The following is a 25,778-nucleotide window of genomic DNA, read 5'->3' on the forward strand; positions in this document are numbered from 1 at the left end:
AAAGCACATTGCATTTGCAGCTCTAGAATAACATCCATTTTTGGCTGTGAAGGGGCTGTGACTGAAGTAATGGACCCTGAGCAGGTACATCTTAACGTGTCACAGACTAACGAATGCTGAAGATGAACAACCCATAGCTTTTCTGCTGCTGTTTGACCAGCCTGAGCTACCAGCTTGCACTGCTTGCAGAAAGTGCCCTCCATCATCAGAATGAGTTGATTACATTTCAAGGTCTCACTCTGACTATACCTCTTTAACTTTGAAGCAAATATCGATACAAGGTCCTTTGGGCTGTTTTTTTAGATGTTTATGTCTCATTTCTTAGAAAATAATGAGTAGCTTATACCCATTTTGTTGTATCACATGTTCAGGATTTAGGCTTTTCTTATTTCTGTGTTAAAACAAGACTTCCAAGAGTAAACTTGAAAGAGAAGTATTTGTATTTCTTTGTAAGACTTAATTGATTGTGAAAAGATCTTTTGAGAAAAATTCTCTTTTTCTCTGCTTTTTCTGTGTGATTAATATAAGAAAATCAGTACCGTCTCATTCTGTTTCTTGGGCAAGCATTGCAGAGTCTCTAATCAACTTTTACTATATAATACTAAATTTAAGAAAAAAAACAAGTTTGTGGGTTTTAAATGTTGAATGGTCATACTCTGGCCTATTCCTGCCAGGAGAAAGAATCGTCTTTTTAAATTCTTGTGTCCCCATTTTATTTTGACTGTATAGTGTTTGGACGTATCAGTTGAGAACATAATAGATTTGTAAGATGATAAAACTTACAAGGGAATATCCTGCTTGGTCAAATGCAAATCTAGGTTTGGCTGCAGCTGGTATCAGTACTGTGTAGTACTAGAAACTTGCAGAGGTTTTGTTTGTTTTTATTATACACTGATTCTGTACTGTATTACTGATTCCATAAGATCCTATTTTTGTAATTCATTGTTGTCATTTGCATTTCTGACCATAGTGTAGAGCTTTGCCACTAATTGTATTGTTTTCTGTATGTCTGGGAGAGAGGAAAGGTCAGACCCTGCATATAATAGTTTCATATCTTCAAAATATGTGTCACTTTTACAATTGATCTTTACTAGCTATCCTGAGAGGTGAGCATTCAAAAAACGCTTGTGTTTTCCTTCTGTGCAGAGTAACTTTAAAATGGATGGAAAGTGTTCATACTCCAGGTGCTTCAGAGTTAAGAGTTGTTGGTTTTAACATTAGATGAGTGCTTAACGAACTTCCTGGATCTTAACCAATGAGAACCAATTCCTAGTCATGTTTTTGGGCTGTCCTCAAGGTAGAAGTATTATTTCCCTGTGTATGGATCAGGGATGCAAATTGAAGGGTATCCCTTACAGCCTACCACTCAAGATTCCCTCATCTTGACTTCAGAGTTTCTGTAAAGCTCCAAGGCCGGATCTTCCATGGAGATTGCAAAGGACCCGATTATGTGTCTGTGACTAAGGCAGGAGCTGATGCGGAGCTGATCTGTATGTAGAGTGGCACTGATGGGGTGTGCGTGCAAATGGACGAGCCGTAGTAGGCACTTCTGCTGAGCTTTGCAATTTTTAAGACTAGAGTAGGCAGATGTGCAGTGATCCTGGGCTCTGGCTGAGGAAGGGAGCGTGCCTCGGGGGTTTCAAACTGCAAATTCATGTGAACTGCAGAGATTGGCCTGACAGTAGGTATTCATAGCATAAACCTCCAGGATGTTGTACTGCCTGGGCATAAACTAGCCAAGAAGGCTAAACCAGGTTAGAGAAGGGAGTTTAGCTCTCTGTCTGAGAATCTCTTGCTGACAGAGGGGGCTGTACGTTAGGATCTACAGGGAGAGCACTCTTGAGCTGTCATAGTGCAAGTATGCTTATTTGGGGGGAAAAAAAAGTTGAGAAGGAGTTTAGGGGGAAAAAAAATGAGCATCATCCTCGGCCACAGGTTGAATGCTTTACTGGGAGATGCAGAACTGGTCTCTATGGGAGTAGGAAGTGGTGAGTGTTCTGCCATCGCACCTAGGAGGAAGCAAATGTGCCCAGAGACAGGGAATGGGTGGCACTCTCGTTCCCGGTGCGGACACAGTCACTATGTTTCTCCCCAGGGAATGCCATATGAAGGGGAGAGTGGGAAAATACTGGGCCTCTGGCTCTGTTCGTGGTTTCTACCCTCTGGAGCAGTATGCTGCAGCTGGGCCTTCCCACGCTCCATCCGACCTCTGCTCTCCAGTGGGTATCCACACTCGGTCTTGCCTCCCACGCTTGGTTCAGCCTCCAACTCTGTCTTTGGCCTTCCCTCTGCCATGGTCTTCCCACTCTAGTTTGACCTCACCTTCCTTGTGTGCTTCCCAGTCTAGGTTTGGCCTCCATTCTGAGGTCAGAGTCACAGGTTCAGTTTACCCTCCACTCCACTGTGTGCCTCCCACTCAGCTATCGGCCTTCACTCTTGGTTCAGCCTCTGCTGTGGATTTGGCCTCCAAGCCCATTTTGGTATCCCACTCTTCATTCATCCTTTACTCCGGGTTCAGACTCCCACTTGGATCAGCCTCACACTTTGCAGTGGGCCTCCCACGCTCGATCTGGCCTCCACGTCATGTGTGCCTACAGCACCCAGGCCAGCCTCCACTTCCATCTGTGCCTATAATTCTTGCTCTGGCCTTCGTTTCCTTGTTTGTCTCCTGCCCTCATTTTGGCCTTCACTTTGGAATTGGCGTACCTCCCTCCTTTTGACACCCACTCTTCAGTGGCTCTCTACTCTCGATGGTTAGGACTCTTGCCCTCGTTTCATCCTATGCTCTGCTGTGGGTCAGAAGTCTCACTTATTTGGCCTCCCAACCGTGTTTTGGTCGCCAGTCTGCAATGGACCTCAACACTCCCCATTTCGTCCTCCCACCATCATTTCAGCCTCCAATCTGCAACAGGCTCTAAGTCTCGTTGGTTTGGCTTCCTGTGTGCCCTTTGGTCTTCCACCCGCAGTTTGGCCTCCACTCTACAAAGGGTCTCCTGCCATCATTTCAATCTCCAGTCTTTATTTTGGCTTTCCATTGCAATGGTCCTTAACCCTCGTTTTGATCTCCCATTCTGTGGTGGGCTTCCCGTGCCTAGTTCAGCCTTTGCTCTGTGCTTGATTTGGTCTCCACTGTGACAGACTTCCCACCTTGTGCTGGGCCTCAATTCCCATTTCAGCCTCCCGTGCTCGGTTTGGTTTCCACTCTATGTTGAGCCTCCCACACTGTGTCTGGCCTCCAGTCTGCCATGGGCCTCCCGCTCTTGGTCTGGTCTCTTTCTCCCTGGCAGTCCTGCCCTCTCCGTTTGGCCTCTCTTCCCCTGCGAGCCTCCCCCTGCTTGCCCACGTGACAGTTTCAGTGGTAGGGGAAGGACGCCGTGCTTTGGCCATCTGTCTGTCCCTGCAGCCCTGCTGGGTGCCAGGGCAGAGCCCTTGATGCAGGTCTGGTGGGGCAGTGCCAGGGTCGTGCCAGGGCCTCGGGTTCAAGCTGGCAGCGGAAGCCCGGCACAGGGCGGGGGGCATGTTGGCTGCAGGGTAGAGGCTGGTGCAGGGGTTGTTGTGTTAAAGAGCAAGCCCACATACGCAGGATGTGGCACTGGTACAGCTCAGGGCCCTTCTTTCCTGCACAGCACTGAAATAAATCTGTGTTCATTGCAGGCCTCAAAGCTGGAAAAACAGAGCAGCATGTCTGAGAGTGACTATGATAACCCCACCACCCCTCTGGAGCTGGAGGAGACGGGGTAAGTGCTGTGATGCAGAGCTGACAGCCTCCGTGTTGTCGGAGGACAAGGACTTTTGTGAGCAGCCAGTTCTGTCCCAACCTCTGCTTTGTTCCTTTGTAGGTCAGGCAGGAAGGGCCGGCAGAGGAGCGTCATTTGGCAGGGGGAGGGATCCATCCCTGAAGACACCGACACAGCTCCCAGCTCCAGTTTGCCCAGTACAGAAGATGTGATTCGGAAAACTGAGCAAATCACTAAGAATATTCAGGAGCTGCTGCGAGCAGCACAAGAGAACAAGCATGACAGGTAAGGTGTGAGTGCTGGAAAAGCTCCACAGTTCGTAAGAAAATGAAGAAAATTCTTCACGTGTTTGCAGAAGTACAGCCGCCACCCCCTGTGTTAATGCTGGAGGCACTGATTTCACACGTACAAAACATGTAGGTCTGTGGTGTTTCCTGGTGTAGTGGCCCTAGTACCATTGGGTGAGTGGGCACGAGTGACCAGCGCAGGTGGTGGGAACACATGCTCCCATCCAAAAAACCAGCACAGCCTCCCGTGAGTGGCTTCTGGCTGTGGCACTGCCTGCTGCCTGCCTGCCCACAACTGGCATGGGGATGGGAGCGCTGGGAGCAAAGAGCTTGGGAAGTCCTGCTGCACAGCAAGTGGTGTTTTAGAAACAAATCAAACGAGTGTTGCAGAGAGAACTTGGCTTAAGTTTCTGTTGGATCCTCAGATAACTGTGTCGTTAGGTAAGGATGCCCCGCCGCAGTGTGACAGTAACAGCAAGTCTGGTTTCAGGAAAAAATTGCGAAGGCAGGGAAAATTTGGCTTTCCTAATGAATACCAATAATGTACCAGCAAAAGCAATTTTCAGCTATTGGGTTTAGACTCAGACATAGCTGGGTAGTCGGGAGGCTGTTCATCAGCATGTCGGGTAGCAGCTTCAGTTCCCTTGGGGAACTTCTTGCCCAACTGAACAATTGCTTTTCAGAATAGCTGTGAGCGAGTGAAAAATGATAGTGCCCCTGCCTGATCATCAGGTGGTGCTTCTGCACAACTCTTTTAGAAGACTGTAAATAGGAGTTATGTCTCCCCAGGTAGGAACACGTTTTAGGTCTGGAATAGCTTTGGTCTCCAGAAAGTCTGAACTTGCAGGCTGACAGGTCTTGCTTTCTGCCTCCCGTCCCAAGTTCTGTGCTTGGCTTTGCCTGGGAGAAGCTGCTGGTGATTTGTGTTAAGCCCTCGCTTCCTGCCTTGCTGAGAGGAGTGCTCAACAATGGGGCCACTTCTGTTCTGTGTTTTTTCCTTCTTGTACTTTTCTATTTTTAGAAGGGACAGCACACGGCCTCTCCTTCTCACGCTGAATGGCGAGTTCTAACGTGTTTGTGCTGAGCTCATTGCCCTTGTTCTGTAACCTTTTCCACTGCAATCCCTTGTTGCTTATTTCTCACAGTTCATAACAAGAAGCAACAGTAAGAGAAGCTTTAAATGAGTTTGGTTTTTATGTGTAGCACAGTTTACAGTATTTGAACTGTATTTTTTAAAAAATAATTGAAAGAAATAATACAGCGTACCTAGCTTTCGCTGTTAAATTGAATAGATTTTTAAACAACCTGTTACGTTCTTTTTTATTTTCTCTTCTGTACCATGCGTGGAGTGGGGTGTTTGCCAGTACTTAAATGAGTATAATCTTGCAAAACACTGAACTGCGAAGCTGCTGTTCTTTGTTTTCCTGTTCCCTGGCTTTGTCTCAGTGGGCTGAGAACCGCAGGGCCTGGGGCATGGTGGAGATGGAGTAGGCTTGTTCCACCGTTCTCTTCTTGCAGTAGGGGAACGCTTCCTTAACAAAATGAGATACTTAGGGATGTAATAATACATCTTCCAAGCTAGTGCTGGGAACGTTGTAGATAAAAATCACGTGCTGCGTAGAGAATCAGAGATTAATAAAATGATTCAAGAGTATAATCTATTAATGAAACACCTTTTTTTTTTTTTTTTTCTTTTTTTCTTGCTTTCTTCCATTTCTTTCCTGCACTCAACTGGCCGAGTAGACCATTAGAGCGTGCGGGCATGCTGAAGCTCAGACATAGCCTCGGCTGCTTCAGCACGCTGGTTCCCTGGGCTGAGAGAGCTCCCCTGCAGCCTCTGACCATCCAGCAGCCCGGTCCTGCCTCCTGGTACTCTGGCCTCTGTCCCTGCCTCCCAGGCACAGTGTCCTTTCTGTTTCTCTCTGGTGCCTCTTTCCCTCACGCACCATCTGCACAGGGGTCGTTAAAGGCTATGCATGAAATGCTTTGGATGATAAAGAAACTGCAGCTAGCTAGTCCAGAGAGTTATGAACTTGCAATATTACCTGTTCAGTTGAAACTCTCGTTATTGATTTAATGGGGAACAGAGCCACAACCTGGAACTGTAATTTGTCTCTAGTTCAAGAGATTCTCCTGTCTCTGTTCTGTTTATTGTCCATTGAGATAAATTATCCACGCTAACAGCACGACATGTGGCTGCTGCTTCTGTGCAGTGTTGCAAAAGCAGCAGAAGTTTCATGGTTCCCAACATACAACATTCACACCTGACAGCTTAGGCCCTCCACTGTTTATACAGCTGGCGTGACAGATGAGATCATTTTGTATCTTGATTTGATGAAAAAAAAAATTGCGTGTTTATATAGTATCCTCCAACCTGACCAAAATATTGTTTATTAATGCCTAAAATAAAAATGAAATTTAAATCATATGTTCTTTAAAACAGAACTTCCAAAGGTTTAATCCCAGGTAATACTGGCAGTGACAAATATCGGGACTGGAGGAAGAGGTTACTACAAGTTACTGCTAATGATGGATTCTTTGTTTCCAAGCTGTCACTACTTGAATATCTTCTTGATGTCTTACTGGAATGTGCGTAAACTCAACAAATGTGTCCTCTCAGTTCATGAGCTTACAGTGAGTGTTTAGACTATAAAATACAGCCATTCCTACAAGACACACTGTGAACTTTGCAGCTAAGCTAGAGAACATATCATGAAATATATGTCGTTAATCTTGGTCTTTCATTCACGTAATTCATAGGGTTTTCTCTGCCTTTTTAGTGAAGGGTTAATCAGCAAAGTGGCTTTTTAATGAGGTATGGTGCTGTTCAGTGTGGCTTGCAGGGAGCAAATTAATTGTTAACTCAATAGCAGAATGGGAATTACAGCGAGCCTGAAAGACTTCTCTCCACTTTTAGTTTATTTGGAAGGACTCATGTGATTGGAGACATAAGGAAATATTCCTTTCTAAAGCAATTTTCCTGCATTGCCAAATGACCCCAAGTGTGTTGCTGCTTTCTCAGTGCATTTGCAAATGACCTATTTTTGCACCTTTGGTATTGCAAGATGACTGCATAAATAATGACTGGGGGTGGGGTGGCTTTTTGTTGTCTTTTTTTGCTTGAAAGGGCAATGACCTACCATAATCTACAGGTGCTGAATATTTTTCTTGAATGCTGCTGTTTTGTGATTTTGAGATTCTCTTGCTTAAGGTTGAATCATGTTAACTAACTTATGCTGAAACTGAGTCTTTGAAGCTTAAAAAAACAAGTCTTTTGAAATGGGTCTTTTGACAGACCACACTAACCCAGTGCTTCACAGCAGCTTATAGTAAATAGTTTTAAGATCTGTTTTGAACAGACCAATTTTCATTTTGTATATAAGTCAGAAGTGAAAGCTGTGAGGACTAATGGAATCTGCCTTTGTTTTATTAGCTAACTCAACAGAATTACTGAATATTTAGCCTATAACTCACACGCTGTGAAAGTAGTTGGTAGTTTGGAGATGCATGTGTCTGTAAGCTGCTGTGTGAGAACTGTGCGTTGTCTGTTTACTGTGTATAAATTAATCCAAGAAGGCATTTTGGTGTTCGTAAGTTACCTTCATGTGACGTTTTACCTTCAGTTAAACTTTACCAAAAAGAGCAAGGTATGAATTCTGTACTGGAAGTTTGGCGTGCCCGTTCTCAGTAGGTGTCTAGTCTTCCAGTTTGTGAAATGAGAAAGGGGCAATAATGTGCCTAGTGCTGCATTCCTGGCTTCAACTGATAATGAACTGATACAAGGATGGAAATAAATCTCCTTGGAATCAAGGTGTGTCTTCAACTTGCATCTCTGCAAACTAAAGTTTCCAGCCAGGCTGCTGAGCCAGGGGAACGTGTTTGTTACAGAGATAGCTCAGAGTTTAGCTGAGAACTGATGGGTTAAAAGTTTATGGAGGTCAGACTTTAGGTCTTGCTGTGAAGTGTTTTGAATACAGTTTTTTGGGCTTACTGTGTTTTGGTAATTTAAGTACAAAGTGTTTGGTTGGTTTTTGGTGTGTTTTTCTTCTTTTTAAAGGCTTCTACTTTGTAGCTTACACATGGAAAAGAAGTGCAGGAAAATTGCATTGCTTCAGAGGTCCTATAAATGTCAACACTTGACTGTTGAATTATTTTTAAGTTTGGATGGCCAAAATTCAACTCTGAAACATAAAATAAATTGAAACACCTTTGAGGTTCTTTAACTTTTCTTCAGAGATTGCTGCTTACATCCTTAGCAGTTTTAAAACTTTTCTTTTAGTAGAGTGGTTTTACAGTCTCTTGGCTTATGCAGAAAGAGCTCTTTCGAAACAAATGGATAGAGATTTCCCTGAAACAGCAGCAAGAAGCTAAACTTACTCAGATCCCACATACAAAGTGGGTTTTTCTTAATCCACTTTTGATTGTCAACACTGCACTGAGGGGGAAAAAAAGTTGCTTTTTTTCCCAAAGCACCTCTGTGTCACTGGATTTTCTTCAGATATTTTCAAACTGCAGAATCTTACTTTACTCTGTGCCTGACTTACATGAACCAGTTTGCTTGGGTGTGCGTTCCCACAACTAACAATCATGTGTCATTTGTGCGTACACCAAACGGAACGAGCTGAGCAATTTTCTGTACAGTTTGGAGACGAATTCTAGTGGTTGAATAGTTGGGCGAGGGGGAATTAGGAAATGCAAGCTTATGAAATAATGTGCAGCTAATATTCATAGGCACGTTTCCATAATTGCATACAAATTGAGACTTTTTCTGACAATGTTTGGTGTAATAGGTGTGGACAGCTATTTCTTCAAACAAACTTTGATCGAAGAATAATGAAAACTTAACCAATAGTACAAAATTATTTCTTAAGTTCTTGTTTTTTCTGAAGTTGCATAGTTATATGCAAACTTGTGCTGCAGTGTGCTGGGGAATGCTGAGGAGACACTAAGAGTCACCATGTTGTGTCTTGCACTTGCTACTTCAGTTGCCTTCAGTGCAGCCTACAAAGATATTTTTAGAATATATATGGAGTTTTTGATACTCTGCTGTTTTTAGAATAATAGCCACTGACTAGTAAAACTGAAGAGGAAAGGAGTCTTTGCATAATGAATAATACATTGCATCTTTTTGCAGCTATATACCGTGCTCCGAGAGAATACATGTGGCAGTAACGGAAATGGCAGCCTTGTTCCCCAAAGTAAGTACCTTCCAGCATCAAAATGTTTTTGGCCTCATTCCTCATAGTAGATTTCCCTTCAGTATCTGAAAACCAAAAGCCGGAAAGTAGGGAGAAATGACTAGGTGTTTTTTGTCCCATCTTGCACCTTTGTATTTATTAGCATGCCAGTTGGGAAGGGCTAATGTGTGAATCCAGGCCTTTAATTTTACTCTTGAACTTAAAACTCTAAGAATTGCGTGTGGTTCCTCCAAAACTGGAGGCTGCTTGCATCTAGCTTGAGGAATCATGTGGTTATATGGGAGTTTTGCTGGACTCCTCACCCCCAAGTTTCCATTTGAGTGCAGCTGCCTGGATTTCTTGTAGGTATGTTTAGATCTGCTATCCATCTACCAATGCAAACACTTTCTTCACAGCAAACTTAGTGAGTGAAATCTCCGTGATTAAGTTTTTGTAAAGTCTTATCCACCTCTGTAAAATTGCAAGGAAAATCTAATGCTGTTGTGCCTACCTGAACGGATTGTCTTGTACACGCTGTACCCTGATGTCAGCCAGGACATGGGCTGGGTAGCAGTAAATAGGCACTAGATAAATGTGTCTGAGTAACTTCCTAAATGAGAGCATGAAGCAGTATTCCCTGCGTGCTGCCTGGCAGCAGTTTGAAATGTCCCTGAGATGAGAGAGGAGAAATTACAGGAACTATTTTCAATCCGCCCCTACCCCACGTCTCTGCAGCGATGTCTTATAACGTCTCCAACAGCACAGAGGATCCCGTGCAGAAAGCAGGGCCCTAACAGCAAAAGTTTTAGTATTAAACAACACTACTGAACCACCGCCGGCTAATTAAAAGCGATCCTGGAACGGTTTTGTAGTTCTGTCAAGTTCAACTTCTACTTTTCTTTCCCAGAAGCCCAAATCTGAACTGGTAAGGACTTCTTTGCGTCTGCTGACATCTAGTGCCTACAGACTCCAATCCGAGTGCAAAAAAACCCTTCCCGTGGAGACGTGCCCTACCACGGACATCCAGCTGGTCACACAGCAAGTTATCCAGTGCGCCTATGACATCGCCAAGGCCGCTAAACAGCTGGTTACCATCACAACCAAAGAGAACAACAACTGAGTCACACTTGGCTTTTTAGTCTTGTTTTTTAAAAGGTTGAATTTCAAATATAGGTGTGGAACTATTCAAATTTTTATGAGGAAAAACTAAAGGGGCAAGAAACTTTTTTTTTTTTAAAAAACTCAGTATTATTTTTGCATGTTTTCTAACAATTTTATGATTAATTTAACCCACTGCCTTATTTTGTGCCTGTGTTGCCAGTTTAGTTACAGATAATAGCATGTTGCGAATAGCTGTTGAGCCATTATCATGTACCAGCGTTGTTATCAAGCTCTTGCTAGATGTTTCCTTGGGGCCACGTTCTGCTTTCAGATATCGCTTGCAAAACTCTCGCTGAAATCAGCTGCGTGTATCAGAGGGCAGAATCTCGCCTCTGCTCTGTCCGGCCTGGAGCCTCGCGTGCCATGATGCCGCTGACCGAGCAACCCGCAGCCAAACGGGCTCTGAAGGCTCCAGGACCGTAACTGCTACCCAGCAGGAAGAAGGTTGTAGTCCTGATAACGGAGTACAAGCTGAATATTATCTGTTCCCATATCAACTGTTGTGCAATAATGTGTTTTTAGTCTGATAAAACAATAGTAGTTGTGGGCATCCGAGCTTATTACATGTAACTATACAAGGTCTTTGTCACTTTATCTGTTTTGGAAGGAATTTGAAACTTAATAGTTATTTCCTTTAGTTGTCACTATGCCATTAATATATATGTTTGATGTTACTTTAGGGCATTAGTGGTTAAAATATTATCCTTTGTTTCTGATTTAATAATTCATTCTAAAATTTCCTACAGAATTTTACTGTCATCTTCAAGGCACCATCTTGTTTGCAGCAGCATTGCTCAGTAACTCAAGATGCAACATCACTAAAGATTTCTGTGATAATTAAAAAAAAAAAAACAAACAAGGAAGTTAGAAGAGTGCCAGTGCAAAAGCAGCGCTGTCTGCCATAGCATATAACCTCTGTACCTCAACATATCCAAATGTGAAAAGATTTCTGATATCTCGTAAGTTTTATGCAATCTTTCAAGATTTTGCAAGCTCTGTGTGGAATAACCCAAGTGAGCCTGCCAGTTAGAAGGGCAGGTGGGTGACAAATGTCAATGTGTGTTTCAGGTTTGTTTTATTCAAAACAGTTCACCAAACTGTGTCAGTCCATATGTTCAAAAATGATTGTTCTTCAGGAATCTAAATTCCGTGGTGGTGGGGGGAAATCACTACTTTTTGCCTCTGCCCGCATCCCATTGGGAAGCGTGTTGTTTTCAAGGAGCTGGCCATGGCAGTTCAGCTGGCAGCCACTTACAAGTGGTCTTTTAGTTAAGAGCGAAGTTAGGGAACTGCAGTGGTTGCCACATGGCAGCAGTTGATGTGAACATTCAGACAGTTTCTGAGTCAGAAATGGCTATCTGCTGTTCCACAAATAGGTCTGCAGTATGCGGTCTGCCAAAACCATGAACTCTTCAAGGCTTTCTGATGAAAAACTGCCCTACTTAGGTGAAAAAAGGAACTACAGTTCAGTGGTTGGTTCCTTTTCAGATCATACTGTGTTTGTATGTATATATAAACACTTGAAGTGCCATAACACTGTTGGATTCTTGTATGTTGTAATTAGCTCTGTTTTTAAAGTAGTGTGAGTTTCAGGGAAGGAAGGAACGGAGAGAGTAGGTGACAGCCCAGCTAAATTAATGTTCTTCATTGTGGGGGTTTTTTATTTCCCTTGTGCACTTCTGAATTCCAGAACTGACCCTAAACTCACAGGAATGCGGACAGGCTGGGATTAGGACTGCAAAAGACATTTGTAAAACTTACTTCAAAGTTATGCTACTGGCAATTAAATACATTGTTAATCTTCTAGGAACTTTTCCTTAAATTGGCATCGTTGAGAGGCAGCAGATGGTATTTTTAAATCTCTCAGGACACCACTGTATGCTTTTCTTTAACATATCTTACCTGATTCCCAAAGTAGGGCAGCACTGAGTTATGTTGTAAGTTATCAGTTGTTTTAACTTGCCTCTGTACCAAACCAAACAGACAGTTTGATAACTGCAAGCCCTCGTTCCAGCTACGCTACCTCCAGATCTCCTACAATCAACTATTTAGCTATAAAAACATGGCCAACCTGTAGCTGATTTCCTGTTCTGTCACTTGACCAGAAGTGCTGTTTAATTCCCCCCTCTCTAAACAAATGTTTGTTCTAGGTTGGTTATGGTCACCCTGTGTCATCGCTCCAGAACCACGGTGATGATCATGCAGGATAAGCGATTTTTCTGACGTTCTCAGTAAAACAGAAATGGTCTGAGCACATGCTGATGTGCTGCGTCAGCTCTTTTCACAAACAGGCGGAGTGGTTCAAAACCAACAGTGGAACTAAAGAATAGTAAGTAGATTGGCCCTCGAATCATACAGCACTGTACTACCTGAAATAACAATGGCAGGTTTTTTTATTCCCCTGTAAACAAATTGCTCTTTCTTTACAAAATGCTGCATAGGAAAGTAAAAATTTTTTTTGCCTTTTTCAAAAACTTGTATTTATCAGTGTCCTTCTGTCTGTACAATACTTTGACTTAATCTTTTGTTTACTGTATTACTATAAAATGCTAAAACCCTTTCAGTATGTGAAATTATGTGGGGTTATGTGATGGCTGGTTTTGTAAAGAAAAGATCTTGAAAGCACCGAGACAGGATCACAAATACCACACCAGCTGAAGAGTGTGGATGCTTTTAAGCTGCAGTTGCTGATAATAATAGCAAGGAATCAAGTACAATAATCAACTGAAATTCCCCTCCCCTCTGGTTGCAGCAGTTTGCTCATGTAAAGAAACAAACAGTTGATCAGGTTACAATTATTCATCATTTATGAAACAAGTTGAAAAAAAAAAAAAGTAATGAAGCCTTCAGCACCTTCTGGAGAGGAACTGGACATGTTAAATAACCTGCGCTGCAGCAGTAATTCTTATCTTGCTGATTTGCAATGTGTTATGAATTAAGGCTAAAGGTCTCTTTAATATAATGATCCTATGGTTTTATAACTCCTAAAAGCCAGATGTGCCTCAGAGGTGGGAGTCTGGTGCTTAAATAGCAAATGCAGCAGGTAGTGGTTTACAGGTCCCGTTCCTGCAGATTCTTTCATGGATCTTTAGATCCGAAGGGCTCATTTATTTGCTGTGTTGCCCCAGTGTAGCTCATACTAAAATACAACATCACAACTCCCAAATGCGGAGCAAGTGAAGCACTTCAGTCCTGTGGGGATGCTCACACCTCCGCCTTCTTGAAGCCGGTAGAAATTTGAGCCTACGTTCAGGTGGGGCACAATGAAATATTTTCAGAAATCTACTGAATCAAGTCTGAGCATCATTGTATGCTATTCCAAAGCCACCATTATTTCAGGAGTTCCTTGATTCTTTGAAGTTTTCTTTCTGTAGTCTGCAACTGCATTTAGTGCTCGTTGGTGCACTCAGGTGCACAGGACAAGAATCCTCAGGTCCATGCTGCTTTTGGGTAACTGTAGAGCTAACAGGGTCAAAACAGAGATTGTAATTTCATTATGGGCTTTAGAATTAATCTTATACACACATGCTGTTCATCGTGCAAAGAAGGTACTCTGGAAAGTACAGAATATCCTCCAAGAAAAGGCATCAGTAACGTTTAAGAGTTGATACTTGAAGGCCTCCTGCCAGCTTTTCGACTTCTGCAGCTCCTGTCTAATAAGTGACAGAGGTGAGTTACTCTGCAGAGTAGCTCATAGTTCAGTATGAAGAGTAGGATGTGGTTCAGCTTAGTTTTTAGAGCTGGGCAAAGCACAACAGAAGATGGAAAGACAGTGAGCAGCTGAGATGCACTCTACCAACTGCATTAATGCAGGTGATAATGCTGAGATTAATTAGAGTAACATTTGAGGCAGTAGCAATAAGTCTGCCCCAAAAATTATTTAAAAATTGGGACCTAAAGCATCACTATCAGCAAAGGAAAAGCAATTTCTAAGAGAGAACTATAGACCTCCATCAGAAATAGCCCCAGGGGAAGGTTAGGGGCCCGGTGTTCCACCCTGGCGCTGTGTAGCAACTACGGTGCAGATCAGAAGCAACAATTCTGCTCGCATGATGCCGTGGCCGCCCCTGATGTGCTCACGTGTCAGGGTGACCCTTAGGTACCAGCTTCCCCTTCACACTGCTACCTACCCTGCCGTGGTACCCTTGCTCAGCCATGCGCTTGGCCTCCTGCTGCACTAACTCCTCACAGCGCTGCCGCGCTGATCTCTCTTCTTCCTCCTCCTCCCTCTGGCGCTGCTGCTCCTCCCGTTCTTGTAAGCGGCGCTCTGTCAGCTGGGCACAGAGAAGATGGGGCTGTTACGGCAAGATGGGACACAGGCTGGGCGCCTTCCACAGCTGGGTGTGTGTCTGGAAAGCGTGCAGTACCTGCGCCTCCAGCTCCTGCCTGCGCGCTGTCTTCAGTTCCTCCTCCTGCTCCTTCTCTTGCCTACTCAGTTCTTTTGCCTCTTCAAGTTCTTTAATCAGCTGCTCTCGATACTTTATAGACTCTTCTTGGGCTCGTCTGTTTAACTCCATCTTCTCTTGGATCTGGCGCTGCCTGCCTGCAAGGACCTTTGTGAAGTGAGAGGATTAAGGGAGAAGATAAATCAAGAACTGGGGAAATCTCAGTGCAGACAGTTAAATCATTCTCAGGAAGTGTATCAGACCAGCACAAAAACTCTGCCCTGGGTACTGAAGGCTGTAACCCTCTGGAGGGTGGAGGGTTACAGCTGGAACAATAGCTTCGGCAAACCAAGAGAGACACCTCATCAAAAAAGGTCATTACCTCATTCATCAGGCGATCTCTAGCTGCCTTCTCTCTTTCCCATTCTTCTTCCCTCTTCTCCCACACTTTTTTAGCTTCCTCACTAAAAGAGAGAGAAAGAATTATCTCTAAGGTTACTACTTACAGTTAAAAAAACCCCTATATATTCCATAGGCATATAGACAAGCTGCTCTGTGCTTTAGAGGAGCACTTGGGTTTCTCTTCATGTTTGTTCCCCGGCAGCTAACATGTCTGCCCCACCTGTGCCTATTTCAGAGAACTGCTCTGATTTCTTTGTTACTGAACAGCAGGAGGTAACACAAAGGAAACACTGGCTTGTAGCAGGACTTCTAATCTGCCCCAGGCACAGAAGGGCCTCGGGAGGAAGCTTGTCTCTTCAACAGGGACAGTACTTCACACGGGGGTGGGTAGTTAAGGGCATTGCTGGAAAAGCTCAAGATTTTGCAAATCTTCCCTCTGCGACAAAACCTTGAACTAAAATTTGATGGTAGCACACACTGTCCTGTCACAGTGAAGATGTTCTCTGTACTGGGGGGAGCGTAAGGTGAACCTGAATGAGGAGCCCGAGGCAGCTTTTATCTACAAGCCCTCAGGTACAAAAGGAAAAAATATGCAGGTTTTGGAGTCACTTAGACTAAACCCCTCCACATCAGTAATGCAGAATCATTGAAAGTTGGTTACAAAGAACTTACAACTAAAAGGTAGTTCTTGCCATCTGTGTGTTACTACCTCTTTTTTTGTTATTAAAGCTGTTGCATTAAAGCTAATGTAACAGAAATTACAGACTAGGTCTTGGGCTGAGGTAATTGAAAAACAGCCTCAGGCTTTGATGCTGTCTGTACTGGCATGCAGCTGCCCCGCACAGTACTTGGCACAAGGAATGAAGGGGCAGCACTCGCTTCTGCTGCGGTGCTTCTAGACCTGTAAAGACAACCACACACCTTTTTCTAACATGCACTTTTCAAAGCCTATTTAACAAAGATGACTGGAGCTCTGCCAACCAGGAGGGGGTATTCAGCACATACGGTCTCTTTAGATGATGCTCAGAGGTGGGCGGACTCACCTAAACATAATCTGCAGCTCTGCCTCCCTCTCCTTTTCTAACTGGAGCTGTTCCTCAATGACACGTTTCATCCAGGCAACATCTGCAACAGCTTTTTCCCGTCGCGCGGGCTGGCGGCACTGATCCTCATCTTCTTTCTCGAGGAGGGCCAATAAGATTTGCCGGTCTATCTCCTTGAGAAAAGCCACAAGATTAACAGCTATCCAACAAGCTTCCAGCCTGTCTGCAGGGCTACTCTCTACAAAATATTGGTGACACAGTGTCAAGAGTGTGCTCAGGAAGACACTCAAGTCTGCTGGCTTCCTCATGATCTTTTTGCTCCAGCCCTGTTCACAAGCTGGAAGGGGCTTCCTAACTAATTATCTGTAGGCAGACGCATAAACAAAACACAAAGAACAAGTTTCTTCAGCACACAGTATCTATAACATATAAATCAAGGGGTATTTTCTCTTACCAGCTCCTCTTGTATCTGCTGGGCTCGTCTCTTTAACTGGGCATTACACTGGTGCCTCAAAAAGCGACTGAAGGAGGAAAAAAAAAAAATAAAGAAAACACTCAAACTGACTCTAAAGCCCTATGTTGTTATATGCTGGCATTCAAGAAGGTGCATCTATGATAACAGGCAACAGAGGTACCTGCTACCGCTAACATGAACAAAAAGAAGTAACGGCACCAATGCATTTGCTTGTTGGCTGTTCCCAGTGCTTCCATCAAAAACTAAATATTTACAACCCACTGCTGCTACCGGCAACACCTCCTTGTGCCACAAGTTCTATTTCAGACATAGGAACAGATTCTACCCAAGCCGTGCCGAAACAAGCTACGCTTGATCACATACCCAAGCTCTTTCTTCTTCCGCTGCTCTTCCATTTGTTTCCTTTCTTCTTCCAAGTTTTCCAGCTCCCACTGCTGCTTTAATAAATTCTGCCGTTCTTTTTTCAGCTTTGTTGTCTAGAAGGAAAAAACAACCACCAAGAAAGAGTACGTCAGAGAGCTGGACAACCTAGAGAGAGCGTTTGTACTGGGGTTTGTACCCTGTTCTGCTCCTCTGCGAGCAGTCAAAATCCTCATTGCAGTAAATATTCCACTTTAGTTTCATTTGTGTCTCAGTGGCTCATGGCACAAGAGACACCGTGAGGAGCCCCAGCTAACAAAGCCTTTGACCTGAACCTGTCACACTTAGAAGTTTCTACAAGTCTTTTTTTCTCATCTGGTGCAGCACAAAAGGGAGCTCGCATTTCAAGAGGAGCAAACAGAAGCTACCAGAACTCAGGTAATATGCCAGTGTTCTTCTGGCAGGAGAGGCCTACATTACTAACAGAAATTACGTCACAGCTAACTTTGGTCCAGATTTAATCTAGCAGAAACCTGGAGGGAAGGGGTCAGGCCAGTGTTGCTGTATTTCCAAGTGAAACCATGAACTTCCTTCTCAAATGAGGAGAAACTAAAGATTACCTCTGTCTCCTGTAATTTCAGTTCTTCTATTTGTTGAAGCAACGTCTCCGCTTGCTTCTTCTCTTCCAGCTGACGCTTCTCTTCCTCTTGTCTCATTCTTTCCAGTGCTTCCCTTCGCGCAATTTCATATTCGTTTTCATAACGTTTTTTCTCTTCAAGTTCAGTTGCTTCTTGCTTTCCGAGCCAAAAGAAAACATGGCATTTAAGGTTAGGCTAACGCAAAGAAACAGCCTCTGGCTCAGGAAATCCACAAATCAAACTCCTGCAAGCTGGCATGTATTGGGAAAACACGGAACAAAATACGCTAGGAAGGAACACAAGGACAACCCAATCTACTGATCACTGCCTGAAAATGGTTATCAGTCTACACACAGCCTTCGCAGGACCCCGCACAGGTGGTCTCACAAATACACTCAGATTTTCCTATTACAACTTAGATTATTGGTTTAATTAACTCTGAAATCTGTATTTGAAAGCCTCTATTATTCTTTCACATCAAAATCACTGTATTCCCATATCTAGTATCAGCATATTCAAGTACTCTTGCGGCTTTGCACTGGCTCTGCACTGCCGTTTGCTCTTAGACGAGCACCCAGAGCCACACTGAATCCTGCAACGGCTCTGTTCAGCAGACGGCACTGGATTTTCTAGGAGATGGATAGTGTGTACTTGTTAGACAGGAACGATGGCTCTTCATTAAAAGCATCCTTCCTGTCAGCAGCTCCTGTCATTCTGCGGACACCAGAACTCCCCATCGCTTCAGAAACGAGCAAGGCAAACTCAGTCATTATTTGGTTCAAAACTGGTGCAAGAAAAACAAATAGCCAATTCCTATTCCTTCCACATTCGAGCCGTGTCTGTACAGGAAGGCAAGCTGTCTGCCACCCGGGTCAAAAGGCACCTAGTGTCACACCTCCACCTGCTCACGTGTTTCAGGAATCCGCCCCCCAGCGTACCTTGGTTTTTTGCATCAGCTGGTCGCCCCAAGCCTCTGTCACATGCTTCCTGTGCAGCTCCGACTCCACCTATAGATGACAACAGATGCCATTAGTACCAGAGGCTCTCCCATCCCCTGGGATCTGCTGGACTCTGGAGCACCATCTGTCCCAGCTTGTAGCCCCAGCAGTTTCTAGGAAACACTACAGTGAGACCAGAGCTGTGGCGGGTAGAGCAGCCGGTCAGCCGGATAAAGAATAAGGAAGCACCAAGGACACGGCAGGTACAGATTTAAAAAGCACCTGAGAATTTTACATCACAGGCATTGAAAATCTGCTCTGAGTCAGAACAGATTTCTGACTGTTTTTGAAAAATACCAGCTTTGAGGGGCCTTCTTACACAGTTAAGCAATTTTCTCCTTTGCCTTTTGCTTATCAGAACTTAGGACAATTGCTGTGACTCAAGATGTGATTCAAGATCTGCAACAGTAGATATGTGATGACTTTCGAGTTTAATAAATGCAAGGCAGCAGGGGCTAAAAAGAAGGTAACATCACCTCCCGGAGCTCAGCATTGTTTTTCTTCCAGTGCTCGTACAGCAGCTGCTCAGCAACCTGGAAACACGAGAATGGGATTATGTCAGAATACAGAACAATTTGAGATACCAAAGCCTCCCAAGGCAGCTATTAGTTAACTGAACCAAGTGCTGAAACACACTGCGCGGGGCACTTCTATCCATGGAATTACAGAGTCATAGAATAGTTTGGGTGGGAAGGGACCTTTAAAGGTCACCTAGTCCAACCTCCCTGCAACGAGCAAGGACATCTTCAACTGGATCAGGTTGCTCAGAGGCCCGTCCGACCGGACCTGCAATGTTTCCAGGGATGGGGCATCCACCACCTCTTTGGGCAACTTGTTCCAGTGTCTCACCACCCTCACAGTAAAGAATTTCTTCCTTATATCTAATCTAAATCTCCCCTCTTTCAGTTTAAAGCCATTACCCCTTGTCCTACCGCTACAGGCCCTATTAAAAAGTTTGTCCCCATCTTTCTTCTAAGCCCTCTTTAAGTATCAAAAGGCCACAATAAGGTCTCCCCAGAACCTTCTCTTCTCCAGGCTGAACCCCCCCAGCTCTCTCAGCCTGTCCCCACAGCAGAGGGGCTCCAGCCCTCCCAGCATCTCCGGGGACTCCTCTGGCCCCGCTCCAACAGCTCCGTGTCCTGCTGTTGGTGCCCCCAGAGCTGGAGGCAGCACCGCAGGGCGGTGTCCTCAGAGCGGAGCAGAGGGACATGATTCCCCCCTCACTCTGCTGGCCACGCTGCTGGGGATGCAGCCCAGGGCGCAGGGGGCTTTCTGGGCTGCCAGCACACATTGCCGGCTCTTGTTTAGCTTCTCATCCACCAACACCCCCAAGTCCCCAGGACTGCTCTCAATCCCTTCATGCCCCAGCCTGTATTGATACTGGGGGTTGCCCGAACCCAGGTGCAGGACCTTGCACTTGGCCTTGTTGAACCTCATGAGGTTCACACAGGCCGACCTCTCAAGCCTGTCCAGGTCCCTCTGGATGGCTCCCCTTCCCTCCAGCGTGTTCACACATGGCTTGGTGTCATCCGCAAACTTGCCGAGGGTGTGCTCAATCCCACTGTCTACGTCATTGATGAAGATATTAAATATCCATCCTCCAGCAAGTGCAATTCACGCATCTAAAGCGAGGGAGTGGCCTTGCCAGTCCTGTCACCGGGAAAGGCTGTATGACTGCTACTTCATTGCCAGAGATGAGGAACGAAACCCAGGCTGCGAGGCCTCTCCTGGTGCCATGCATGGCCAGGCTGTGGGGGTCCCCGCCGCTCCCCTCACCTTCCTCCTCTGCTCCTCCCGGCCGGCTCGCAGCTCCTCACTCCGCTGCTGCATCCTGGCGAGCTCCGTCCCACCGCCTCGCTGCAGCTCACGCAGCTCTGCTGCCAGCACCTCTTGCTCCTCGCCAAGCAGCCGCCGCAGCCGCTCCCGCCGCTGCTCCAGCCGCACCGCCGCCTCCTCCGCCTCCCGCCGCACCACCGCCGGGCTGCCACACAGAATGGCAGGGTTTGGAAGGGACCTTCGGAGATCATCTCCTCCAACCCCCCTGCCACAGCACGGTCACCCAGAGCAGGTTGCACAGGAATGTGTTCAGGGGGGTTTGGAATGTCTCCAGAGACGGAGACTCCACCACCTCTCTGAGCAGCCTGTGCCAGGTCTCTGCCACCCTCAAAGGAAAAAAGTGTTTCCTCTTGTTAAGATGGAATTTCCCGTGTTCCAGTTTGTGCCTGTCGCCCCTTGTCCTGCCACCGGGCACCACTGAGAAGAGTCTGGCCCCATCCCCTTTCCCCCCGCCCTTTAGATATTGCTGAGCATTGATGATGTCCCCTCTCAGTCTGCTCTTCTCCAGCTGAACAGCCCCAGGGATCTCAGCCTTTCCTCAGCAGAGAGGTGCTCCAGTCCCTGAGCATCTTCGTAGCCTCCGCTGGACTCTCTCCAGCAGTTCCCCGTCCTTCTTGAACTGGGGGGCCCAGCACTGGACCCAGTGCTCCAGGTGTGGCCTCCCCAGGGCAGAGCAGAGTGGGGGGATGGCCTCCCTCGACCTGCTGGCCATGTCCTCTGCAATGCTCCCCAGGAGACCACTGGCCTTCTTGGCCACAAAGACACATTGCTGGCTCACACTCAGCGCCTCAGGCGGAGCCCCTGCCACCCCCCCCCTCCCCGCTCCCCGGTGCCCGGCCTGGCCTCCCCTCCCGGTCCCCCGGCCCGTACCTGGGCGGGACGGTTCGCGGTTGGCTCCACCGCGCCTGCCTGGAGCAGCAAATGGCGGCCTGGGCGAAGGACCGGCTGGCTCGCTCCCACTGCTGCCGGTTGCGCGCCTCCAGCTCCCGCCGCCGCTCTGCAGCCCAGCGCTCCGGGGCCCGGCCCCGGGCCGCCCAGCGCAGCGCCATCGCCCGCCGCCCGCCGCCAACGGCCGCCGCCCGCCGCCATGGCAACGCGCCCGCCCGCTACGGGCGCCGCCGAGGGACAGCCCGCGCCGCGCTTCGCGGGAAGGGACGGAGCGGCCGCCCGGCGCCGGGCTCGCCCCCGCCGACCTGTTTTTCCGGTAAAAAACACCCGGGTTTGGGGCGTAAAACCCCCTCCCCGCGCTGGCGGCAGTGGCCGAGCTTCCCTCTCCCCTCACCGCCAACTCCCCGTTCTTTCTCCCTGGGGCTCGGGGTCGGTTTTCCAGCCCTTCGCAGTGTTTAAAATTAAATTAAAACTAAAATAAAAGCCCTCCCGCCGCCGGCCTCAGGCGGGTTGGTTTGCCCAGCGCAGGGCAGGGCAGGCGGCGAGGGCCGCGCTGACCCAACCATCCGCTCCCTATGAAAAATTTATCTCCCCTAAATAATTAACGACGACCGGGCAGGAACAGCGCGCCGGGCCGGGGCCGAGACGGCGTAAACAACCGTGGGGGGGACGCTCTGGTTTCCCCCCCCCTCCCGCCGCTGCCGGGACGGGGCCTGACTAGGCCGGCGCCGAGCCGCGCCGCGCCGCCCCCGGGCCACAGCGGGGGGCACGAACCGGGACGCGGTGGGCGAGTCCGGCCAGACCCAGGCTACCGGCATGAAGGGGCCACCGGGCCTGAAGGGGCTCTGAGGGGGGCGTAGCTCCGCCCCTCATCCCCGCCCCCGCGTCCCGATTGGCGGGCGGGCCGTGGGCGGTGCGCCGCCATTGGTGGGCGCGGTGGGGGCGGGGCGCGGCGGCAGCGCGCTGCCGGGTCGGGCGGTGGAGCCGGAGCCGGTGCCGGTGCGGGGCCGGTGCGGAGCGGGGCGGGCGGGGCCGGGCCGGGCCATGGCGCTGCTGCTGGAGCACGAGTTCAAGCCGCTGCCGGCCGACAAGCAAGTCGAGACGTTGCCCTTCCTGGAGGCCGTGGCGCACCTGCCGCCGTTCTTCGGTGAGCCTGGGGACGACCGTCTGCGGGGGCGGGAGCTGCGGCAAGGCCCGGCCCGGTACCGGCCCCGCCACTGCGCCTAGCCGTGGCCGGCTGCAGGCAGAGGGCCCTCGGGCCCCGCCGGTCCCGGTAGCCCCTCCTCGGTCCCGGCTGCCCCCCTTCTGGTCCTGGGTGCTTGCTCCTGGGGTTCCCCCGGTTCTGGGTCGTGTCCCTCCCTGGTCGGTGCTCACCGCCGGGCCCGGCTGCTCCTCGTCCCCGGTGCCTGGTGTCCCCCGGGGAAGCAGCCTGGCAGGGCCGGGGTTGCATCACGGTCCTGTCAAACTTGCTAGGCAGCCCCATTGGGAAACGTCCCGCCGTCCCTGGGGAGCCGCCGACGCCTCAGCGGGGCCCGGCCGCCTTCCCCCGGTACGCCCCAGCCGGAGGCGCTGCTGGGGCCGGCCTGTGGATCCCACCCGCGGCCGCTCGCCCCAAGCCGGGGCCGTGGGCGCACGTCGGCATGGCCGCCCTTGTGCCACGACGGCCTGCGCTGGCCTCCACAATGTCGGCTATTGTGTGACGGCTTGGTGGCAGGGCTCGGCCGGGCAGGACACGGGGCTGCCTGCCTGGGGACGGGCAGAGAGTGTCCTGTGCCTGTCGTGATGCTCTGGATCATCGCATTAGGGCCGTGTCCTAGAGCCGGGGCTCGGAAGGTCACTGGTGGGGCCGGGGTGACCCAGAGGGCTGGCAGCTGCTCCCCATGGCCGTGTGCGAAGCCTGAAGAGCCCTTTGCTGGCCGGTGTCTCGGTGCCCTGGCAGTGGTTAAGGTGAAGCCACTTGGTTATGACTCGAGTACTTTGCGGTGATTCCTGTGTCCCCGAATGACTAATCGTCCTCCCTCCGTGTTTCCACAGACTGCCTGGGGGCTCCCATCGTCTACTCGCCAGTCAAAGCAGACCTGACTGGAAATATCAAGGTAGGAAGGGGCATAGGAGGGCTCCGGGGGGGTGAACCCCCCATCAGAGATGCCGTGGGATTGGAGAGGCAAGACCTGAAGGTGTTTAAAAGGGCTTTTCTTCCCATGGGGGCTTTCGGGCTCAGCGTCGGCTCGTCTCGGTCGCGTGTGTTTATTAAAGGGGGCTCCCTGATGAAAGCACCCTTCAGCAGCCACGGCGTTCGCTGCAGGCACCGCGTTTCCCCACGCCGCAGCCGTGGGCACTATCCCGCCGCCACTCTGCCTGGCAGCTCCCGGCTGCCAACCCCCCCTTCTCTGCTCTCTCAGAAAATCCGGGCGGTTTACGACTCCAACCCCGCCAAGTTCAAAACGCTGCAGAACATCCTGGAGGCGGAGAAGGAGATGCACGGCTCGGCCTGGCCCAAGACGGGCGCGACGCTGGCGCTGATGTGGTTGAAAAGGTGACTTGTGGCGTGGGGGGCTGCTCCAGGCTGCATCCTGGCACATGGGGAGCCCGTCGAATGCCATCCGGAGTCCCTTCGGGTGGGATCTGCCTGGGGCAGTGTGGGGTGCAGAAGCAGGAATGTGCAGGGACAGGAATTAGCCCTGCAAGGGGGGTGTGCTCCGGGGCTGTGGGTTTTGGGGGGGCCTGGATGTCCCAGGCTCAGGGGGTGCTTTGTTGGAGGCTGGGAATCGGCATCCCCTTCCACACCCCGATGTCTCCGCTCTTCTCACAGGGGCCTGAAGTTCATGCTGGTGTTGCTGCAGAGCATCTCCGACGGCGAGCGGGACGAGGAGCATCCGAACCTCATCCGAGTGAACGCCATGAAGGCTTACGAGATCGCGCTGAAGAAATACCACGGCTGGATGCTGCAGAAGCTCTTCATGGTGAGCGTTGGCGTCTCCGCTGAGGAAAAGCAGCCTTTCTTTGAGCCCAGCTGCTTCCTTAGTTGGCCTGAGAAGTGACGTGCTTTAGGGGAATAAGGGCTTGGAAACACGGGAAGCTGCTGATCTATTCGGAGCAGTATTCCCACGGGATTCTCTCTGCGCATCCCTGCTTCTCTGAGGGTCCAGCCACCATCCTCAAGGTTGTTCCCGGGCGCTCGCAGGTGCACGGGAACAACCCAAACTGGGATCCTGTATATGGGATGGGAAGGACTTTGGGTTTGTGGGACCCTTACAGCTTCTTCCCCTGTTTTATAGGGCTCGGTCTACGCTCTTCCGTACAAATCGGATTTGCTGAAGGCGTTAGAGAAGGGGAAAGAAGTCAAAGAGGAGGAAAGCATAGAGAAGATTCATCAGTTTCTCTCCAGGGTCACCCCCATCCTGGATGCGATTTATGAGATGTACACAAAGATGAACGCCGAGCTGAGCTACAAAGCCTAAAAGGCTCACGCGGGACTAGCAGGGCTTAAATAAGGCGTGACGGGTGCTACCTGTGTCTTAATCACTCAGGCAGCTGGGGCTGCTCCCGGCTGTCAGGCGACTTTGATTCTCCTCTGGATCTGCAGTGGATAACCTATTTTCTTAAAAAAAAAAAATATATATATATATTAAATAATTAATTTTCTATTGAGAATACGGCAATAAAACAATTGTACCCCGTGTCATCATGGGATTTCCCAAGCTTTTGTACTAAAGAGGAAAAACAAGTGTTTCTAGTCCTAACCGCTGGGTTTATGTCTGCTACGGTGCGGGGAATGAAGCGTGGCTGGCGGCAGTGTCCTGCCGGTGCTGCCTTGGCTCTGCCCTGACTCTCGGACTGCTCGTCGGACTCGCCCGCTCGTCGGCACCCGGGTGAGAAACTTCCCGAATGATGCCGGCGGCATCCGCGGCGGAGGAGCCGGTGACTTTCCCGGGTGACCCCAACTCCTCCAGCGCCTGCGTGGGAGCGAGCCCCCTCTGCCGCCGGGGCGGCTGTGCCGGCTGAAGCCGGGGGACTGTCCCGACGCCGGGTTCGTGGAAGCACGAGTTGCCTTATTAACCGACCGACCGCCTTACGGTGCTGCCGAGCCCTGTGCCACGGGGCAGGGAAGCAAAAATTTAATAAAAACTCACGGTAACCTCGGCCTGAGCGGCTGTTCTGGGGCTTGTTTCGGGGCTTGTTGCAGAACTGTTTCTGGGGGAACTCTTTTGGGGAGGGTGTTTTGGGGCTTGTTTTGGGACTGTTCCTGGCGGGGGGGATTGTATTGAGGAGGGTATTTCTGGGGGGCTGTTCTGGGGAGGGTTTTTTGGGGGGCTGTTTTGGGGAGGGTGTTTCGGGGTTGTTTGTCGGGCAGGCTGTTCCGGGGAGGGTCTTTTTAGGGGCTGTGCCTG

The 25,778-nt window shown here is 48.8% G+C and overlaps 3 protein-coding genes across 14 annotated transcripts in view; 2 read left to right on the forward strand and 1 right to left on the reverse strand.

Moving 5' to 3' along the window:
• Positions 1 to 11,221, forward strand: part of GIT2 (GIT ArfGAP 2) — a 32,595-nt gene extending 21,374 nt beyond the window's left edge. For 5 of the 9 annotated variants that reach the window (XM_054218965.1, XM_054218967.1, XM_054218971.1 and 2 more), the window contains 5 exons: positions 3,655 to 3,737; positions 3,840 to 4,022; positions 5,768 to 5,893; positions 9,159 to 9,222; positions 10,109 to 11,221. In XM_054218965.1, the coding sequence (XP_054074940.1) occupies positions 3,655 to 3,737; positions 3,840 to 4,022; positions 5,768 to 5,893; positions 9,159 to 9,222; positions 10,109 to 10,321 (669 nt within the window). In that variant the 3' untranslated portion in view covers positions 10,322 to 11,221. Of the gene's footprint in view, positions 1 to 3,654; positions 3,738 to 3,839; positions 4,023 to 5,767; positions 5,923 to 9,158; positions 9,223 to 10,108 lie in introns of all 9 variants that reach the window. The other 4 variants (XM_054218968.1, XM_054218970.1, XM_054218973.1 and 1 more) reach the window with 2 other exon arrangements.
• A 721-nt stretch (positions 11,222 to 11,942) lies between these two features.
• Positions 11,943 to 22,137, reverse strand: TCHP (trichoplein keratin filament binding). Of its 3 annotated transcripts, XM_054218983.1 has the most exons (12): positions 21,370 to 21,599; positions 20,440 to 20,644; positions 19,140 to 19,196; positions 18,604 to 18,672; positions 17,648 to 17,821; positions 17,031 to 17,143; positions 16,647 to 16,713; positions 16,193 to 16,365; positions 15,130 to 15,211; positions 14,730 to 14,915; positions 14,493 to 14,636; positions 11,943 to 13,824 (listed from the first exon to the last, which is right to left on the reverse strand). In XM_054218983.1, exons 1-12 carry the CDS (start codon positions 21,546 to 21,548, stop codon positions 13,792 to 13,794), a joined length of 1,482 nt encoding a protein of 493 aa, XP_054074958.1. In that variant the 5' UTR covers positions 21,549 to 21,599; the 3' UTR covers positions 11,943 to 13,791. The 3 variants fall into 3 exon arrangements, with proteins under 3 accessions (XP_054074958.1, XP_054074957.1, XP_054074956.1); XM_054218982.1 differs by having other exon boundaries at positions 11,943 to 14,636; positions 16,193 to 16,362; positions 21,370 to 22,137; XM_054218981.1 differs by having other exon boundaries at positions 11,943 to 14,636; positions 21,370 to 22,137.
• A 226-nt stretch (positions 22,138 to 22,363) lies between these two features.
• On the forward strand, positions 22,364 to 25,526 carry GLTP (glycolipid transfer protein). Of its 2 annotated transcripts, XM_054218984.1 has the most exons (5): positions 22,364 to 22,534; positions 23,422 to 23,483; positions 23,790 to 23,923; positions 24,200 to 24,350; positions 24,666 to 25,526. In XM_054218984.1, exons 1-5 carry the CDS (start codon positions 22,432 to 22,434, stop codon positions 24,846 to 24,848), a joined length of 633 nt encoding a protein of 210 aa, XP_054074959.1. In that variant the 5' UTR covers positions 22,364 to 22,431; the 3' UTR covers positions 24,849 to 25,526. The 2 variants fall into 2 exon arrangements, with proteins under 2 accessions (XP_054074959.1, XP_054074960.1); XM_054218985.1 differs by lacking the exon at positions 22,364 to 22,534 and having other exon boundaries at positions 23,428 to 23,483; positions 23,609 to 23,923.
• The last annotated feature ends 252 nt before the right edge of the window (positions 25,527 to 25,778 follow it).

The sequence above is a fragment of the Rissa tridactyla genome, chromosome 13 (genome assembly GCF_028500815.1).
Source record: "Rissa tridactyla isolate bRisTri1 chromosome 13, bRisTri1.patW.cur.20221130, whole genome shotgun sequence".
Lineage (NCBI taxonomy): Eukaryota > Metazoa > Chordata > Aves > Charadriiformes > Laridae > Rissa > Rissa tridactyla.

Bases quoted from the DNA above. Each gene is read 5' to 3' on its own strand.
- TCHP (XM_054218981.1), bottom strand. From the start codon at position 21,548: ATGGCGCTGCGCTGGGCGGCCCGGGGCCGGGCCCCGGAGCGCTGGGCT. The intron at 19,197-20,439 runs GTGAGGGGAGCG...TCGTGTTTCCAG, and splicing joins GGGAGGAGCAGAGGAGGAAG to GTTGCTGAGCAGCTGCTGTA. The intron at 17,822-18,603 runs GTACGCTGGGGG...TGGCTCGGAAAG, and splicing joins AGCTGATGCAAAAAACCAAG to CAAGAAGCAACTGAACTTGA.
- GLTP (XM_054218984.1), top strand. From the start codon at position 22,432: ATGGCGCTGCTGCTGGAGCACGAGTTCAAGCCGCTGCCGGCCGACAAG. The intron at 22,535-23,421 runs GTGAGCCTGGGG...GTGTTTCCACAG, and splicing joins GCACCTGCCGCCGTTCTTCG to ACTGCCTGGGGGCTCCCATC. The intron at 23,484-23,789 runs GTAGGAAGGGGC...CTGCTCTCTCAG, and splicing joins ACCTGACTGGAAATATCAAG to AAAATCCGGGCGGTTTACGA.